The following is a 19,618-nucleotide window of genomic DNA, read 5'->3' on the forward strand; positions in this document are numbered from 1 at the left end:
ATTGCTGAAGAATAAATCCAGCTAAGAATCCCAGGGACATTGGCATGCACAAGGATTACTGCAATAGTTTTCCAATAAAATGCACAAAACATGACAAGCAATTTTAAATGCTATCATCCTTTTTGAAAATCCTCCTGAAAAAAAGTTTTACATAAATATTCCAATGTTTTAATTATAGATTTGTAGCAGCACAGCCTCCCACCCAGGCGTGAGGAAGAACAGCCCACATGCAGCCGGAGGTTTATGGAGGCACCGAGCATTTCCATAAACGCCAATGGAGCCATCTGGCCCGGTCCGCCACGGCCCTTCTGGAGCCAGGGAGGCGGCCTGCTCGCAGCACGGCGCCGTGCACGCCACAGCAGCAAGTCCAAATGAGGGCCCAGCTGGTAAACACCAGCCAAACGGACAGAGCTCAGAGACAGCTAAGAAGAGTCAAATTTAACTTAATTCCAAAACATTTGTGGATCTTCTGTTCACCTGGCCTCATAAAATATAAAGAATAGCTTTTCCAGGTCCTCTGGTTACGTGTATCACAAGTAGAAAAATGTGAAAATAAAATACACAAGGTGGAAATTCTCATATGCCCACACAACCGATGGACTGAAAAGGGATCTAGATGAGGATAATAAAGAAATTACTAAAAAAAAAAAAAAAGAAATTACTTTTTAAATAATAGGTAACATACATAGTGTGCAGTATGTGTCAGACACTGTTCACTGTCTTTTTTCATATAACTTATTTAATTTTCACAGCAACGAAAATCTAAATTCTGTTTTCTTAGCCTGTTAAAAAAAATCATTCAAAAGATAAGACTTTTAAAATGCACCAGTAGAAGCTAATGGATGAATACGGAAGACAGAATCATACTACGTGGCATTAATTATGCTTACCATATATAGGAGAGTTCTGGAATGGAAAGCTTTGATTTGGTGAAGAAGTTCTTGGCCACTGAACCTGTCAAGAGCCATTGTTTAAATAAGTCATTAATTCCTTATCTAGAACACCTTTTACATTTAATGTCAATGAATCACCATTATTTTTCACTCAGCAATCCCTACCATATAACAACAAACACAACATACGTTAATGAAAGCAACTACGAATCATGTGGCTAAAAACAACATGTGAACAGCTTTTAAAAGAAAATGTAAATTAGAATAGGCAAAAGAAGCAATGGAATAATACTTCTTATGACATGCAAATTAAATGAATTCCTGCCTCATTTTTACTGAAAATCTGCAAAATTTTACTAAAAATTCAAAATAGAAATTTCAAAATTATTAAGGTAAAAATCTGTCAAGCATTTTTAATGAGAAAGTAGTGCACAATCATGGTAGAAAACAGAGCAAAAAGAAGAAAATCAGTGCTATTAATCTCATCATACAGAGATAAGACAGGCATCTTGGAAAAGAGTTCTGGTGAGATTTAAGATCTTTGGTGGCTCTTTGAGCAACTTATCCAGGAACCTCCTGTTACTTTTTTTATTCAGTCTAAATTTACCAATACTGATTGGAGTCAGGTACTCATTCCATTTTACATGTTACATAGCTGCAAGTCCCACCTGCATTTAGAATGTTAGACTCAATCATTATTAAGATTGAAATTTTTATGCTTTCAGCACTCAAAACAGTTTCACAGTTCAAAAGCCTCAATTCTAACACAAAGAATTGTCAAATCAAAGCCCCTAGCTCTACTTTAAGTTATTAAAGTCAAAAGTCATTCCAGGGCAATTGTAAGTCTCCTAACTGGCCTTAAAACAATGAATTACAATGGACCTTAAAGCAGACTACCGTTGATAGATTATTAAGAATCGAAGGCAAAAGACCCTATCAACCAATGATCTTCTCCCCCAAAGTATCCTGGAAATAATGCTGACACATGACTGTTGGCCATCAATGTAACAACCGTGTCAGACATTTGTCAAAATGTCTTGAAAGCCTATTTCTCAGCTGTTTTATAGACATAAAGACAGTTTCCTCTCATGTCACTCTTCTTTTCCCCCCTTGATATCCTTTCTTCAAATCACACTAGGCCCATACCCACAGATAGAGACCGGGGTTCGCCTACAGGCAGTAGAGACTGCTGTACCATGGTGTCCCACCGGGGTGTGGTGGAGCCCACAGGGAAGCTGACAGCTAACAAGTTCAGTTGTGCCAGAAGAGGAAGCTAAATGAGAGAGCAGAGTGCTTCCTCCTTTGGTGCTGACAAAAGTTCAAACCCTGAGCTGAGCAGCAGCCCCACCCCCAACCACTAGAGGAACCCCAAGCCAGCCTCCTTTCCTTGTTCTCTCCAGCCTTTTTCAGATCTGCTGGGGAGCCACATGAGGAGAGCTAGAGGGGGAGGGGAGGCTTAGAAACTGTCAGCAGCCAAAGGTCAAAACACAGATTCAGACTTGTTGTTATAAGGAGTCTCTCAGGGCAGTAAACGACAGCTACACACAGCACTGATATATCAGGGATAAAATGGTAGCACACCAAGTACATAGAGATCTTTAAAAAAAATAAAAACCAGTAACCCAATATAAGAATGGGTAGAGCTATGCGAGTTCACAGAAATCGATGCAACTGACTCATTCATGTTTTAAAAAGTTTCAACCTTGTTCATAAGAGATGTGTAGATTAAAACCACTCAAAGATACGATTTCCTGTCTATCAGATGGGGGGAAATGCAGAAGTTAGTTAACATGTTCTGCTGACAAGACTGTGGTGACAATAGGCATCTCCTACAATCCTGGTGGGATGACAAAATGGCACAACACCAATGAAGGGCTTTTAGTATTATCTACCAAAATCACATTACCCAAAGATACGCTGAGAAAAATATAAAAAGACATGCAGAAGGCTATTCACAACAGAAATAGTTGTAACAGCAAAAGACTAGGAATAATTCTAATAAGGGACAGGCTGAATAAATGTTTGCACATTCAAACGATCTAGCAGTACACAGCTATAAAAGGTAATGGGAAATATCTCTACACGTGACTATGGCGTATCACCATGATATACTGTTAAGTGAAAAAAGCAAGGTGGAGAAAAGTATAAATAGCATGCTACCATTTTTATAAGAATAGATGGAGATAAGAATACACACACACATATATAGATAGATACACACATACATGTATTTGCTTTTATTTTTAAAAACAGACAGAGAAATCATTAAAAAGGCGATTACCTATAGGGGCATGGAAGAACAAGGTAGAGGGCATAGGGAAAAAAGCTAGACTTCTTTGTAAATTGTTTTGTAGACTCGAATTTAGAATAATGTAAATATTTTATACAAATATAAAATTAAAGTGTAAAAACACTATCCCTAGAAATTGAAATCAAAACAAAACTGAAAAGAACAAAGCTGAACAATTCCCACTTCCAGATTTCAGAATTTACTACAATAATCAAGACAGTGTGTGGCACTGCCATTAGGCTACACATATAGATCAGTGGAATAAAATTAACAGCCAGAAATAAACCCTCACATTTATGTCCACTGAATTTTGACAGGAAAGCTAAAACGATTTAACAGGACAAAGAATAGTGTTTTTTTTTAAAAAAAAAATGGCTTTAAGACAACTGGATATACATATGCAAAAGAATAAATTTGAACCCCTGCCTCATACAATACACAAAAATTAACACAAAATGGATCAAAAACCTAAATGTGAGAGAGAAAACTGTAATATGGATTCCTTCTTACAAGAAAATATAGAGGTACATTTTCATGCCCTTGGATTAGGCAATACTATCTTAGATATGACACCAAACACAGAAACAATAAAAGAAAAAATAGATAAACTGGACATCATCAAAATTAAAAACTCCTGTGCTTCAAAACACACCATTAGGAAAATAAAAAGACAAGCCACAGACTGGGAAAAAAATACTTGCAAATCATATATCTGATAAGGAACTTGTATCTAGAATACACAAAGAACTCTTACCTCCCAATAATGTTTTTTTAAAAAAGGCAAAGTACTTGAATAGACATTTCTCCAAAGAAGATATACAAATGGCCAATAAGAACATGAAAAGATGCCCAATGTCATTAATCATCTGGGAAATGCTAATCACAACCACAAAGAGATACCATTTCACACCCAGTAGAATAGCTAAAATCAACAGACAATCTGTAAGTGTTAACGAGGATGTGGAGTAATTGGAACCCTCACACACTCCTTGTGGCAATGTAAAATGATGCAGTCACTTTGGAAAACATTCTGACTGCTCCTCAAATGGTTAAACATAGAGTTACCATTTGATCCAGCAATTCCACTTCTAGTTATATATCCAAGAGAAATAAAAACATACACCTACACAAAAACTCGCACACAAATGTTCATAGCAGCCTTATTCTTAACAGTCAAAAAGTAGGAAAAACCCAAATGCCTATCAACTGATGAACAAATAAATAAAATGTGGTCTATCCATACAATGGATTTATTCAACCATAAAAAGGAATGAACTTCTGATACATAGTACAACATGGATGAAGCTTAAAAACATGATGCTAAGTGAAAGAGGTCAGACACAAAAGACCATGTATTATTTCATTTATATGAAGACCCCAGACAGAATAGGCAAATCTATAGAAAGTAGTTTAGTGGTTACCTAGGGCTGGGAGGTTGGGAGAGCAGGAATGGGGAATAATTGCTAATAGGGGGCTAATAAAACTGTTGTAAATTTAGATTGTGAATACACTCTGTGAATATACTAAAACCATTGAATTGTAAACTTTAAATGGGTGGATTTTATGGCATGTGGATATCTAAATAAAGATGTTTTCCAAAAACAGACATCACCTAATTGCAATATATGAACCCCTCTTGACCTTGATCAAACTAAACTTTTTTAAAAGGTATTTGTGAGACAATCAGGGAAATCTGAACAATGAAAACTTTATAATATTAAGGAATTTGTGTTCTATTTTTTAAAACATGTGCCAATGAACTATGGTTATTTTTTTATTAGTTTCAGTGTACAAAGCAATGTAATAGTTAGACATTTACACCCCTCACAAAGTGATAACTCCCTTCCCCCCAATCTACTACCCCTCTGACATCGTATATAGCTGCAATTCCACTGACTCTATTCCCTACGCTGTACTCCACATCCCACATCCTGTGACCACATATATATATACATATATATAAAAAATTATAATTGACATTCAGTGTTATTTGGCTTCAGCTTCAGGTGTACAGCACAGTGGTCAGGAATCTACACAGTCTATGAAGTGGTCTCCCTAATAAGACGAGTTCCCATTTGACAGCCTACAAAATACTTACATTATTGATTATATTCCCCAAACTGTCTTTCATATCCCCATGGCTATATTGTGACTACTACTTTGTACTTTCTAATCCCTTTACATTCTCCCCCATCCTCACCCCCCTCCCACCTAGCAACGCTCACTTTTTTTCCCTATATCTCTGAGTCTATTTCTGTTTTGTTTGTTCATTTATTCTGTTCTTTAGATTCTTTAGATTCCACTAAAGAGCTGATGGTCCGGCCAGGTCTTATTTTCGGGGAAACAGGGTATTCACAATAGGCAAGATATGGAAACAACCAAAATGCGGTTATGTTTCTAAAAGAGGCCTTATATTTAGAGATATATCCTGAAATATTGTCAAATGAAATGATCTGGTAATTGCTTCAAAATCATCTGGGCTGAGAGGATATAGAAATAACAAAATCAGTGAGGCAGTGTGATAGGTACATGGGGGTTTGTTACACCAGCCACTCTAGTTACATCTATATTTGAAATTCTGCAAAATAAAAAAGTTAAAAGAAAGTAAAAATCATTCCTAACAGATATTTATTTGGATTTGTCTCATCATTTGTATACACTGTGAAGAAGCTCACAAGCAGTGGGTAAGGTAAGCAAGTAAACAGTACATGCAATTTGTTTCTGCTTATTTTTTAAAATCATGTCGACATTAATTTGTTATATAGAAAATATTCTGCCTTCAATAAACCCATTACCACCAATCAGAAAATGAAGTCTGCAATTATACAAGTATATTTCAATTACACACCTTATTTCACAAGAGAAAATTTGTACTAGTCTTCACTTCAGTGTCAGGTTACAATTATCAAGGGCATACTGTTATTCTTCAAAATTGAAGTACAAAAAGAAAGTTGTATGAATTTTTTTCCAGACTCTACTATTTCACTGTTTGTTTAGTCTTCAGCACAGTAAAATGTAGGCACACAGAAATTAAATCAATTCCTCTCAGCCTGAATTTTACATGAGAACTCAACAGGAATACATATTTCTGAAGACAACCAGAAGAACTGACATGTGGGCATAAAAATGCAGGCCAATTTTCCTCCCATATTTTAATTTCCCCTCAGAAAAACCAGAGGAGAAAGTCTTGAGCCAAAGAAAGCGAGCATGAATTTGAATTTCTACGGCATATATAACATCAGGAGACTGGGCCATTCACTCTAGGAGGCTACATTACATCCTTGCTCTAATGCTAATATAATGACTAAGCGATTAAAGATGTCGCCTTGGTGCCACACTATGACAATCATTTCAAGAACTGCTCCAGCTACTAAAGCCCAAGTCTGGACCAGGTTCCCCCAAATTCCTGTGAAACCCCTTTGAAACTGAAACATAATTTTCCAAATGCCATTGCCAAGTGTTTTTCTGCATGGTTTATAGTTGACAAGAAAATCGATCTTAGAGGAAAACAAATTGAAGTCAAAGAAGGTTGTCGTACTCATTTTGTGTGAACTGTTTCTCAAGATGTGCACTGTTATTCATGTGAGACAGTGATCTGGGACCCACACTCTCACCTGTCAGACTTCATTACCTGAAATGAAGGAACTCGGGTCGGGCTGAAGGGATCGGAACTGGTTGACATAGTACTCGCGCTGCTCTTCTGTTATCCTCCAGGGTTCGTCTGGGTAATTACTGTTATCCTGTGGTTCTCTCTCCACTGAGAAGGACTTTCAAAATAAATAAGCAAATGCTAAGAGTCTCTTTAGTGAGATGAAGGAGAAATATTAATCACCAGTTAAAATTATCATGCGTTATATTTATTTTTTTCCTCAAGGGAATAAATGTAAACACCTCATAACTAGAATGTAAACTTCTGAAGGACAGACATCATGCTTTATACTTTTTTGGTATTCCCGAAACTTGTTAAGAGGACTGAGCAGGAAACACTGAGCACTCAGTGAGTGACAAAAGTTTTTCCAGTGTGATGAAGGAAGGCTAAAAAAAAATCATCATTCTTATCTTCAAATATTCACCACATTTTGATCCTTTCAGATGAGCTGATAGTAAAATAATCTAGATTCTGTTTAAACCATAAAAAAATCTAGAAAAGCTATAATCCCACTGTCTTTTTTTCTGAGACATTCCCATTGTATAAATCTGGGAATCAAAGGTTCCAATTGAAATCCCCCCACCCCCCCCGACCCCCACCCCACCCCTAGGTCCTACTTGAGTGGCACGTCAGGATCACTGAACCTCTCACCCTGCATTTGTGAACTGCGATTAATACTTAGTAACAGAGCTGGGTGCAGAGAACAGCTGTCATGGTACCACAGACGGGCTACCAGGGGTGCATCAGACGTACCACTAGGGGGCGTGCAAGCCACAGTTGAGGCTTTAAGGATGCAGAGACCAGAGAAATGGTGCAGGAGAAAACAAAGCTCGCTAGGCAGTGGGGAAAGAAGTGAAAATGGTAATTCTGGGAGGAGCAGCCCAGGACTTTGCTCCATCCCTCTGATCTACCCTAAAGCTAAGGTGCTACTGCAAAGGGCCACCTTCACGGAACCAAGAGGTGAACACAGGAAGGGTAAGGACAAAAGGAGACTGGAAAAGAAAGGGAGGGTATTCCTGCTAATGAGCCATCAAGTTGCCACTTCTGAACACACTATCAAGGAATTAATCATTAGGAAGGCATTCTAGTCACTATCCCTAAAAAAGACAACAGACCACCTCCAACGCCCAACACACACCCACCCACAAACACACACACACACACACCATCGCAGGAGGTAATTTTCCCCAGGAACACCTAGCTCTCCTCTGACGACATTTAGAGAAGAAAAGAGACTATAAAATTTTGAGCTGTGATCTAACCTTGATATGTCATCTTTGAAGTTTCATACTACTGTGTTTCCCCGAAAATAAGACCTAGACGGACCATCAGCTCTAATGCGTCTTTTGGAGCAAAAATTAATATGACCCCGGCCTTATTTTAATATAATATAAGACCAAGTATAATATATAATATAATATGATATCTAATACTGGGTATGATATAATACAATATAATACCAGGTCTTATATTAATTATTGCTCCAAAAGACACGTTAGAGCTGATGGTCTGGCTAGGTCTTATTTTCAGGGAAACACGGTAGGGAGTTTCTACTAAATGTAAATCAAACCCTTTTTAAATGCCCTGGAAGCCACTATTCATTAAGTTAATACCTTAAATACATAGAGTGCTCTGAAATTTACAAAGCGTTTACACATCCCTATCTCATGCAAGCATCTCAAAACATTTGAGAGGCAGACACAACGGGCATCATTATCCTTTTCCCAGATGAGGGAGTTTTCTGAGAAAGGCTCAGAAAACTTCAGGGATGTTCCCATACTCTTCAGTGAATCCTAGCAATCAGCAAATAATTGCCCTCTTTTTTATCTGTTGTTGAAAGCCAAGCCCTGGCATATCAGGTTTTTAAAAATTGGGTTGTATCCATCTGAACTGTTTTCAGAAACCCCTTATTCATTCTGGTAAGAAACAATACAAATCAGCATGGAAGATCAAAAGTCAGTCTAAGCACCTGAGGGACCACACAACTTTCCAAAACACTACCACCAAATTCCAGAGCCAAACTCCAATGTTCCAGCGGCACTTTGTGAACGAGCCCAGATGTCTGAGCGGGTTCCGGGGGTAGAACCTGGGGGGAGGCTGTCAGCGTGCGCTAGACTGGGGTCCTGGCCAGACGATCCCGTGTAGAGCTCACAGGAGCACTGCCCTCCAGGTCAGCACCAACAGAAACAGCTGGAGTAAAAGAACCCAAAAAGCTGGGCATGGACAGGAGAGACAAGAACGGATGTTTATGGGTGGACAATTAAGTAGGCAGAGATGGTTCACAAAGCCGGCGGGACACAGGTGGAAAGCTCCGTCCCCCTGCTGCCCTGAGAATGAAGGCACGGGTATCTCCGTGCGGAGGGTTGGCTGCTGTGTTCCCCGGTTCTGACATGGAAGCTACTACTCCCCTGGAATCCATTCCTTCCCTCCCGGAACTGAAGCTGTCATATCCAGTTGTTGTTAATGTCAGCCCGTGTTTGTTCTTTCTCCAATGCCAGGACCATCTGCTCACTCTATTTCTTCTCCCACATAACCTCACTCCTGAGCGGTGGTAGTGGCCTCTTAGCAGGTCTCAACTTTATTCTGACAGTAGAATCCAGAATGGACAAGAGAAAGTGATTGATTCCTCCATTTAAAAGCTTACAAGATGACCTATTGCCTAATAAAAAAACCCACCTTCTCCGCCTGGCCTTCATGGCTCCCATAATCCAGCCTCACTCTCGCAGGATTCTGATGGCCCACATGCTCGCTCTTCATGGGTCAGATGTGTGTGTGTGTTCCAGAACAGGCTTCCTCTGATCCAAGCCTGCTCAAATCCTGCCCATCCTAAAGTCTCACTGCCCAATGTACCTGCCAGACCCATAGCCGCTGCAGAGGGTACTTCTGCTCCCCAGCTCTGCTACAAAGATGGGCCTGGCAGGAACGTGTGTACTGCATGACCCGGCTCACCCCTGGTCTCACCCAACGGTGTCCAGGGGCGGGAGGGACACACAGCAGCTGGCATCTGGGATGCTCTGGCATAGAAAGCTCTTCTCTAGCAAGAACAACCTGGGCCAGATGCTCATTCTTGGGGATGTGGAGAAGAAATATGAAGACCAACAAGCAGAGAAAGCAGACTCTGAATAGGCACCTTCTGTAAATGTATGAGTTATGATGTAGAGAAGGGCCAGGTGGCACGTAAAGTCACGGGGGAGCCAGAGCCAAGCATAAGCAGAACCTGTGAGGCAGAGAAGCACTAGAAAGAGTAGGAGCTGAGGATGGCTGTTGGCAGCCAAATAAGTGATCAGCAAAGCAAAATCAAGGCCACTGGGGCGAGAGCCTGTTAATGGCAGAACAGGTATGAATAACCAAGCAATCCCGCTCCTCGGGACCACAGGGCCACTGCTGGTCTTTCATTTTTTGGATTCCCATGAGAACCCCAACCCCTCCTTATCAAGAAAACTTAAGCTGGCCAGGACAGGACAGCTCCTGCTCCTTAAAACCAAAAAGGCCTTACAACAACGAAAGAGGGCATGTGGGCTTGTGTAACCTGTACATAGTGTGGTCCTTCTACTGGCTTGCAGGAAACATGTTAACCTACCCCCATCTCTTTCCCCCTGCTTGTCACTGCGTGTTTTTAACTAATTTAATAAACCAAGTGATTTGAGCATCTTAAAAGATATGAATCCTATTATAATGATGGTAAGCATCACACAGTTTGAACACTGAGTGTTCTTGGCTATCTTCACTCAGGTTGCAACCTGGAGGACTAGAACCATATCGTACATGTACTCCTTTATTCCGCATAGTCTCTAGCAGCTACATCACAGATGCTGAAAAGTAGTGTGAGGTCCACTTTTTGATGGTCTCTAGTAAGCTCATGGGGTATGCCTTATATTGAAAGAGATGCAGAAACATCACTCCATGCTGTGCTTAATGAAAGAAAATCTATGAGTCCATTTCATAATATAAAGTTTGAGATCTAGCAATAGAAGTCCCTATTGGTCTCCCTGTAGTTCACCTATGGTCTGATCTCTAGGGGAAGTTCTGAAGTTCCATATCCATAAAGTAAGTATTTCAGAAACAGATAAGGACATATGGAAGCAGTTGATCACATTCCCCGTAGCCTCAGGCTGAAATATTCCAAAAGAAAGCTGATCCACTACAAGAAGCAAAATGATCTGAGCTTTGCTTCATAAACAGTGACCCACTCATTCACGCATTCATTCATTCACAGATACTTACTGAACACCAACAATTTCCCAGACTCTAGTCACTAGGGATACACTAATGGGCAAACAGATTCGTTTTCCTAGGAAGCCCCAAGTCCAATTAGGTAGAAAGACAGGCAATCTCAAAACAGTGCAGTGCATGCTATGATAAGACAAGGTATTCTAGAGCTTTGCTATTCAAAGTGTAACTCCCTGACCGCCTATATCAGCATCACCTCGGGAGTTGGTTGAACTACAGAACCCCGGGCCCTACCCCTAGTAAATCATCAAGTCTGGGAGTGGAGCCCAGGGAAATCTGTGGTTTGACAAGTCTTCTAGGTGATTCAAAGTTTGAGAAGCAATACTATTGAACACGCAAGTCAAGACAAGCAAAAAGAACAGCATTTGCCAAGATACCCAAAAAATGAGAAAATAGCCATCTCCTTAAGTAGCTGGGTTGGGCTACAAATAGACAGACGGGGCTGCTAGTGCAGAGAGGATGTTCATGGAGTCTCAAGATGGTCCAGACAAAAAAGCAAGGCTCAGCTCAGAAAGGCCCAGGTGCACCAGGTTAAGAGGTTTAGACTGGATCTAGAAAATAATAGGGAGTCACAGAGAAGAATTCAACAGGACACTGAAATGATCAGATTTGAGTTACAGGAAGATTACTTCAGGTGAGACCAGTTCAGGCCATATCAGTAACCCGCCAGAGGTCAAGGTGACCCCAGGGTAGAGAGGGCTATGAAAGGAGTGAGAAAAAAAAGAAAGCCGTCTGGCCACCACCAGAGGAAGGCCCATTCTAGCAATGGATGGCAGCTCGGGACCTCTCTTGTCAGCAGCTATGGGGCCCTCTCACTGAAGGACCCAGAGACATGGAACCATCTCCTCCAAATGAACCCAAAAATCAACCACAACAACCGATACAACTATTCAAAGTCAGTCACCTAAGAGAGAAGGTCTAATTGCAAACATTGAAGGCACTGAGAAATAAGGGTGGGTGAGCTGTGGAGCCTTGGGCTTCCAAGTAGAAGCCAGAAGCAGGAAAAGCTTCACTTCTGGATGCACCCTAAGAGGCCTCCCCCAGTTCAGCTCCAGTGGTTTGGTTGGCTGGGCGGAGATATTTGCTACTTGGTGCCAATTTTGAGCTCTGCCAGTACTTTTAAGAAAAAATAAAAGGAGAGAGAGAAAAATCGCCCACATCTGTCTGCTTAAGCCACATACATATGGTTCATTATACAGTTTCTCTAGACACAGGAGAATTAGATTTGCTTGTATTTAAAACATTCAAACCCTTGGTTTTGTTTCAAGTGAAATGCAAATATTTGGCACTGCAAGTTATTATCTCTCGGGAAAACAGGCTGTTTATAATGAAAGAGACTTCAAAAGACTCATTAAAAAGTAATACTATTAATAAAATCCCAAAAGGTGACATTTACCCCTGAAGTATCTTAAAAATCAAGCATAGCTGAATAATATGAATTGCAAGGAGGCATTGTCGGGGGGAACTTCAGGAGGGTATGTATATTGTTTCAACCACAGAACATTTCTGTTTAGAATACGATCCCGCCCCCGAGGTATCCTGTAAATGCTGCAAGCAAGTCCAGCCATTTCACTGAGGGTGCAACGACCTTATAACAATGTCTTTTGGGTGCCTTAGTAAACAAACCACCTGGAGTAGCAAAAACTGTCACTGAGTGGCTGCCCACCCAGGAATGACATTTTCTGCCCCCGCCCCCGCCCCACAGTTAAGTGCAGCCATGGGACTGAGTCCTGGCCAATGTAATGTGAGCACGTGTCACTGGCACCACCTCCAAGCAGGGCTAGCACCCTGGGGCACTCCTCTATGCTCTTCCCAGATCTTCGGTCTGTTACTTGAGTGACAAATAGACATATTGTGGTAAGTCATTAAAATACATGGCATATTTGTTACAGCAGCTGTTACCCTAGCTAATCTATCCTTCAAGCAAGGCCCAAAGGGAAGGCAGACCTGCCCGGTCCCAACCACAGTCATTCCTGCACAGAAGATGGAAGCATGAGGCCATCTTCACTTTGTAACTTGACCACCTAATGACAGGAGACGATTCTGAGCCCAAACAACTTTCTAATTACAATTTGGTTGTCCGTGCAGACCATCTGTGGGACACCACATGAATGCATCTTTACAGCCGGTTTTCTATATTTGGTTAATAGGAGTTTATCTTTCATGGGTTTGAAGGAGATTCCGGGGAAGATGTACAGAGTCAAGAGGGTTAGGGGAAAACTGCTAAGTGAGGGGTGAAGGAAAAGAGCTAGACTAGGAGATGGAGCTCAGCAATTTGGTTTTCACATTAAACCATTCTGTGTTACACTCTATAAATCTTGTTAAGTCTGTCTCCCACCCCACTCTCGCTATAATATAAGGTCCAAAAGGGCAGGAAATTTTGTCTATTCTGATCACTGTTGTATCCCTAGCACCTAGAAAAGTGTCTATCAAATAGATTGGGGTCAGTAAATATTTGTTGAATGAGTAAACCAACAAACGATTGGACAAATTGCCAATTCTGGTTCAGACAGAAAGGCTAACCGGAACTCTCCTACAATGCCTAGAGCTGAACTTTATATGCACTTTTCAATGTCACTCAACAGTACAGTGTACAGGCTGGGCCCTCTCCTTGACCTACGAAGTTAGAGCACTTCAAAAAAAAATCCTTTTTTATGTTTACTTTTTATTTTCAAATAATTATAGATTCACAGGAAATCACAATAAAGAACCTAGTTTTTGTCTGTAGAGAAGTTCATTCAAATTAAATCCTAACAGAGCACTTTAACCTTATCAGTTTCTTCAGGAAAATAAATCCATAAAATTGTCTTTAACCATATGTTGCCAAACTCACTTAGGGATCTACTTTCAACAGCTTAGAAGGTTGATTGCCAAACTGTAGGACTCTCTCTGCATCTAATGGGCAACACACAGTTGCTGCTTACTAAGATAAACTAAAATTTGAAAACCACCACCCCAGTCACAGGAGAATGGTAGGAAACATTCATTACTTTGCTTAGCGCCAGCCATTGGAAGCACCTAATACATGTGACCTGTTTTCATCTTCACAATAACCCTATGAAGTGGGTCCCATTACTCCCAGGTGGCAGAACAGGAAACTGAGCATTAGGGAAGTGGCTTACCAAGACCACACAGCTAGCAAACGGGAGAGCCAGAGCGTGAATGGGGGTCCAACAGCACATACTCTTCATCAGCAGCCCCACAATTCTCTCCCTCTCATCCATCCATCCTGTAACAATGTACCGTTTCCTTTTAAGAACAACCTCACTACAATGCCGAAATCATTGCAGCAGTTTTGCAGACAGAAGATCTGAGCCTGAGATATAAATATCCTATACTTACATCTGCCTCCCCATGATCTAGTTTAGTTGTAGATTGTGGCCAGTGAACTATTAAATTATACAGACGGAGCATCATCTTATTTCTCACATAATTTTGGCCCATAAGCATCTGGCATGTTTTCACATCAGGAAAGAATCCCGTGGATAGCCATACAATACAGGTATTCAATCATTTCACTGTTGTTTTAGTACACGGCACAAACACTATGTTGATTAACATCAGGAATGCTTATGAGTAATCACTGTCTCCAATTCTTCCATCAGAAGCCAAGATCTGCTGCTCCAGAAGGGCATTTTCCCTTTGCAGTTGTCAGGCTTTTGCTCTCTGCTTAGAGGAGAACGGAGAAATCAGCAGTAAGAGGAGACTGACGAGTCCGCAGACTTCTGGTACCACTGCACTACTATCCCTAGCCCCATTCTTGCCGATTAGGTTAAGGCTGCCTGTCTCTTCTCCACTATGTCCTCCCCTTAACATTGAAGACAGCCTGAGGTCAGATGGGAAACAGATGCCCCGAGAACTTGGGCTGAATTCAAGGAATGCTTTACAGAATGAGGCTACAGATTGGAGGTACAAAAAGAGTGCAGATTCTGCAGGCAGACAGACTTGGGTTCAAATCTGGGATGGTCAGTTACTCACCATGAGACCTGAGCCAGTTACTTAGTTTCTGAGCCATGAGTTCCCCCACCCAAAAGGCGGTGCCACAGCCCACAGGGCTGTGCCTACCTCTCCAGCCTCACTTCCCTATCACTCCGAGCTCTAACACACAGGCCTTTCAGTTCTTCAGCTGTCTCCTCCCCATGCTATCTCCACATGGTAGACTGGCTCACTCAGCACCCACTCCGCCCCCTTTGAGCATAACTCCCTGCACTGCAGAGGTTGGCAGGTCAAAACCACACTGTCCAAACACCTTGGCTGCTAGAATTCCAGATGGGGCTTAGGTTCCACTGAACAAATACTCCTACGGAAGACTGATTCAGAGCTGAGTCACATGGTGAAAGAGGCAGGGAACAAAGCATTCATTCTGCTGCCCCAGGTCACGCATGGTGTGGAGCTGGAGCTGAAAGCAATGGCAGCAGTCGCCCAATTCTGTAGCTTTCTGATTGCGGCAGAAGCAAGGCTTCCTTAGCCATGTGGTCCTGCTGTGTGGTTTTGGGAATTGTTCTTGCAAGCTCAGAATAGTCAGAATACTCAGCCCTTCCAAAAACGTGATGGGCTATCCACACCCCTATTATAAATTCCTATATGCTTAAGCTAGCCAGAGTAGACTCTGTCGTCCACAATCAAGAACCCTGACCAACACATGCCCTTGTCTAGGCTCTTACCATTACGTGAGACACTCCTCACCTCCCAGCACCACCTTCCTTTGCCTGGTTACTCCTCATCAACTCTCACTCTTTGCGGAAGCCTTCCTTCACTGTCTAGCCCTAGGTCACATTTCTCTATTATACGCTGCCAAGTCCCCCCTTGCCTGTAGGGTGATTACCAGTTTCCATTATACATGCAGAAGTGGGACCATTTGATTTGCATCCATCTCCCCCTCCACTTGGCTGCCAGTTCCCAGAGAGCAGGGACCATGTTTGCAGTCCTCGTGATAGCCCGGCCATGGTGACTGACCCATATAAGCCACTTCGTATTTCTCAATGTGTGATTAGAGGATGTAACCTTGCAAGTAGTCTCCCTTCCAAGACTGTCAAGAGGACTGAAAGGACACATACGAGGTAAGGGGCCAGCACAGCACTGGGACACTGAGTGCTGAGGTCAAGGGCAATGCTGATGGGCCTGGGAACAAAGTGGTGCTATTCTAAAAGAGCCTTTGATGTTCCCAGCCTGGTATATATTAACAAACTGAGACCAAAAGGTCCTAGGGAATATGATGGAAAAAAACACCACTCTCCTTTCCAGCTTTCAAAAGTACTTTCTGAGACCAGGGGTTCAGTTGGGTGTTTTCAGCTACCTCTGATTTAGGTGCTCCTGCCCACCAAATCAATGTGGACCGTAGCTATCACCAGGAAAGTTCTGGACACCGTAAGCCTTTAATGCAATGCTCATACCTGGTAGGGAAAAGCAAAGCTGACCCCACAAATAAAATGCGCATTTGCTTTCATCAGTAGTCTAACTGACCTGCTGTGATACCAGTACCTGGATGCTAGGCTTCAAACGTGGATTGGCTACCATTTCGACCCTCCCCCACCACCCTGCTGTCTCTACAGCATGGACTTTGCAAGCAAGGCCTTAAGTCAGCATTCCATTCCAATCAGTCCTAATATTTACTGAATCAATGTCTTCGCCCCCCCCCAAAAAAAAACACCCTTCAATTTCTATCCCAGGTACCCTTTTATATCCCAGAGTCACCTTTCTTTCATTGATCCAGTATCTTTTTACTATTCTCATCCTGTAACACAAAACAGTTTTGCCTTTCATGTAGAAGTACCTCCCAGCAAACAAACTAAGCAATTAACATCACTTCAATTAAGAAGTGTGGGTACTAGGTAAGCACCTGAGGAATGCAATAAGGACAGCTAAGTAAGACAGCTTTAGGCTGAGAAAAGTCAATTTCAGTATCAAGGGAAATGAAATGTTTAAAAAATAAGGACTAGAATATCGGGAAAAGAATTATAAGTAGGTGAAGAAAAGAAGTAGGAAGGAGGCTTGATACCATGGACAATAGGACCTGTTTGTGGCAGCATGACCGTTCAGATAGACTCAGTGAAGTAGAACACGCTGAGAACACAGCAACCTTTTACCCCTTAGGAGATGGTAAAACTCCAACGAGGATCTCATGATGGGAAATGAATCTGGTAAAACGAGATGTCACATCAAGAACAAGGTACATGCATTCCTATAAAAATTAATCAAACCAGTTCTTCCTGTTACAAAGGCAAACACACATACATGCTCTCTCTCCCTGTCTTTCTCTCCCTCCTCTCCCTCTCCATCTCTCGTCTCTCCCTCTCTCAGTTTCTCCGTTTCACTCAGAGGTAGAAAACTTAATTGTCTAAGCAATGCAGAGAGCTCAACACACACACACACACACACACACACACACACACACACACACACTCACACACACAGTGTTGACACTTACCATCCATAACAGATTTTCCCAGCCTTAATCTCTACCCATAAACTAAGTAATTCAACTTTACTGCCATGAAGGTTTAAACAAGAGCCTCCCACTGCAGGCAGCCTGGGGTGCTCCAGAATTGAAAAGAAGCTGGGGTCCCTACCCTCCTTCCAGGGCCTCCTCTTGACCACACAAGGAGCAGTTTTCCACATTCACTGCAGCCTCTCACTCGACCAAAGGGACAGAGACACCAGGTTTTGGTTTCAGACTGGTAGAAATGACAAACCAATAAGGAAACACTGATAACCCAAAAGAGAAAAAAAAGAGCATAGGATATGAAGAAGCAATTCACAAAAAAAGGAAATACAAATGACTCATAAACTTAAGATGTTCCACTTCACTAATAAAGAGAACTGCTAATTAAAACTATACCGAGACATAATTTTTCACCTATCAGATTGGCAGATCCATAAATTTTTTTAGCACATTGTGTTTTCATGGGTATGGGAAAATAAACATTTTCATACCCTATTGGTAAGCAGGTAAATTGAAACAATCTCCAATTTGAAAATATCTATCAAAAATTAAAAATGTGTAGACATTTCTCCCAATTATGCCATTTCTAGGAACTAATACGAAACCCACAAAACTACCCCAATCTTTCAGCCACAATCTCTGCTCTCTCCTCTCCTTACCCGCCCAGCATCCTGGTGCAGTCTGCCCATAAACTATCTTTCACATCATAAAAAGTTCTCTCCATGCAATGTCAACCTCCCAGAAAGACTGCTTCCTATTCCCATCAAAACTCTTAGAATGAACAATTTACTTGTGATGACTGTCAGTTCTTTCCAGATTTATGCCAGCACCACTCCAACAGAGCCTTGGGGTATTCACTTCTCTCAGCACCCTTTACACAATTCTTTGCTATTTAGAACCATTCCAAAAGGATCCAAAGAACAAAGAGAATCTGCTTCTGGCCCTAAGTACCTCCAGTTAAGTCCGGAGGCAGTGGTGGGAAGCGTAGCAAGAAATTGAGATTGAATGAGAATGAGGGAAAAAGGAGACAACTAAGTTAAATAAATGTTTTTCAAGTTACAGACTTTTAGAATAACATGGTGGCTGGCTAGCAATGTCTAACAACCCGTCTCCTACCTGTTTATTAGAAAATGTCCACCAAAAACACAGCCAAAACTCCTAAGTAGAATGGCAGGGTGGTAAAGTTCTCTGAATGCTGTTTGTCATTATTTTGTCTTTGATGTGAGAAGAATAGTGAGTATCGACAATTTTTCCCAAAAGACTGTTAAGTCCATCCCTCCAGAAAGAGAAAAAGAAATCACTGCATGTATGTTTAGGGTTTGAAAAGTGAGTGTTTAAAATAAAAGAATTTTTTTCTAGTGAGCTCTGGCTGGATGGGTATTTCATTTGCCAAACCTGTATCCCTAGAGTCAGGTAAAAATATACTGCATAGATTAGACAGCTCTAAGAACACATATTTACTTACATATGCATAACGCGTTCTTGGAATGATACGAAAGAAACAGACAACACAGAACGTCTCTGGGATGGGAAACCACAAAGAACAGAAGCTCCTCCCTCTGGCTGAGCTTCTCAGATAAATGAGCAGATGAGCAACGGACGATTTTTTAAGAATGAAAAATGGAAAGCTCGCATATACAAGAAATATTAGAAAATCCCTGCACTTTGTATTAACAATTGGAAAAATGTATAGATGAACTGAGACAAAGGAGAAAACAAAGGCAAAGCCAGGATGAAAAGTCAGATTCCCACCCAGAGAACACGGATCGTGTCGGAAACGACCAGAGGCTCTGTGTGGCAGGAGGACAGAGGGAAGAGAAGCAGTGGGCTGAAGAGGACAGCAGAGGCCAAACACCAGGCCCAGGGAGCCAGGCAGGAAGGTGGATGATTTCCTGAGAGCAGTGAACAAAGTGTGACAGGTTGCAATCAAGGGAATAGGAGGACCCAATTTCTGAAGCTCGCTTTGTCTACAGGGAGGATGATGGAGTTGAAGAGGGCAAGAACGGAAGCGAGAAGAAAGTTAGAAGCTGATGTAATTGATCTGGTGACAGAAGATGGCCTGAACGGAGGAAGTGCGGAGCAATGGACAGATAAGAGGGGTGTTTAGAAAGTGA

At 41.6% G+C, this 19,618-nt stretch overlaps 1 protein-coding gene across 8 annotated transcripts in view; it reads right to left on the minus strand.

Moving 5' to 3' along the window:
* REPS2 (RALBP1 associated Eps domain containing 2) overlaps positions 1-19,618 on the minus strand; it is a 199,149-nt gene that overhangs the window by 112,233 nt on the left and 67,298 nt on the right. For all 8 annotated transcript variants that reach the window (XM_081043421.1, XM_081043426.1, XM_081043425.1 and 5 more), the window contains exons 6-7: positions 6,815-6,950; positions 891-954 (exon numbers count right to left, since the gene is read on the minus strand). In XM_081043421.1, the coding sequence (XP_080899547.1) occupies positions 891-954; positions 6,815-6,950 (200 nt within the window). The remainder of the gene's footprint in view (positions 1-890; positions 955-6,814; positions 6,951-19,618) is intronic.

This window comes from Rhinolophus hipposideros (assembly GCF_964194185.1).
Source record: "Rhinolophus hipposideros genome assembly, chromosome: X".
In the NCBI taxonomy this organism is placed as follows: Eukaryota; Metazoa; Chordata; class Mammalia; order Chiroptera; family Rhinolophidae; genus Rhinolophus; species Rhinolophus hipposideros.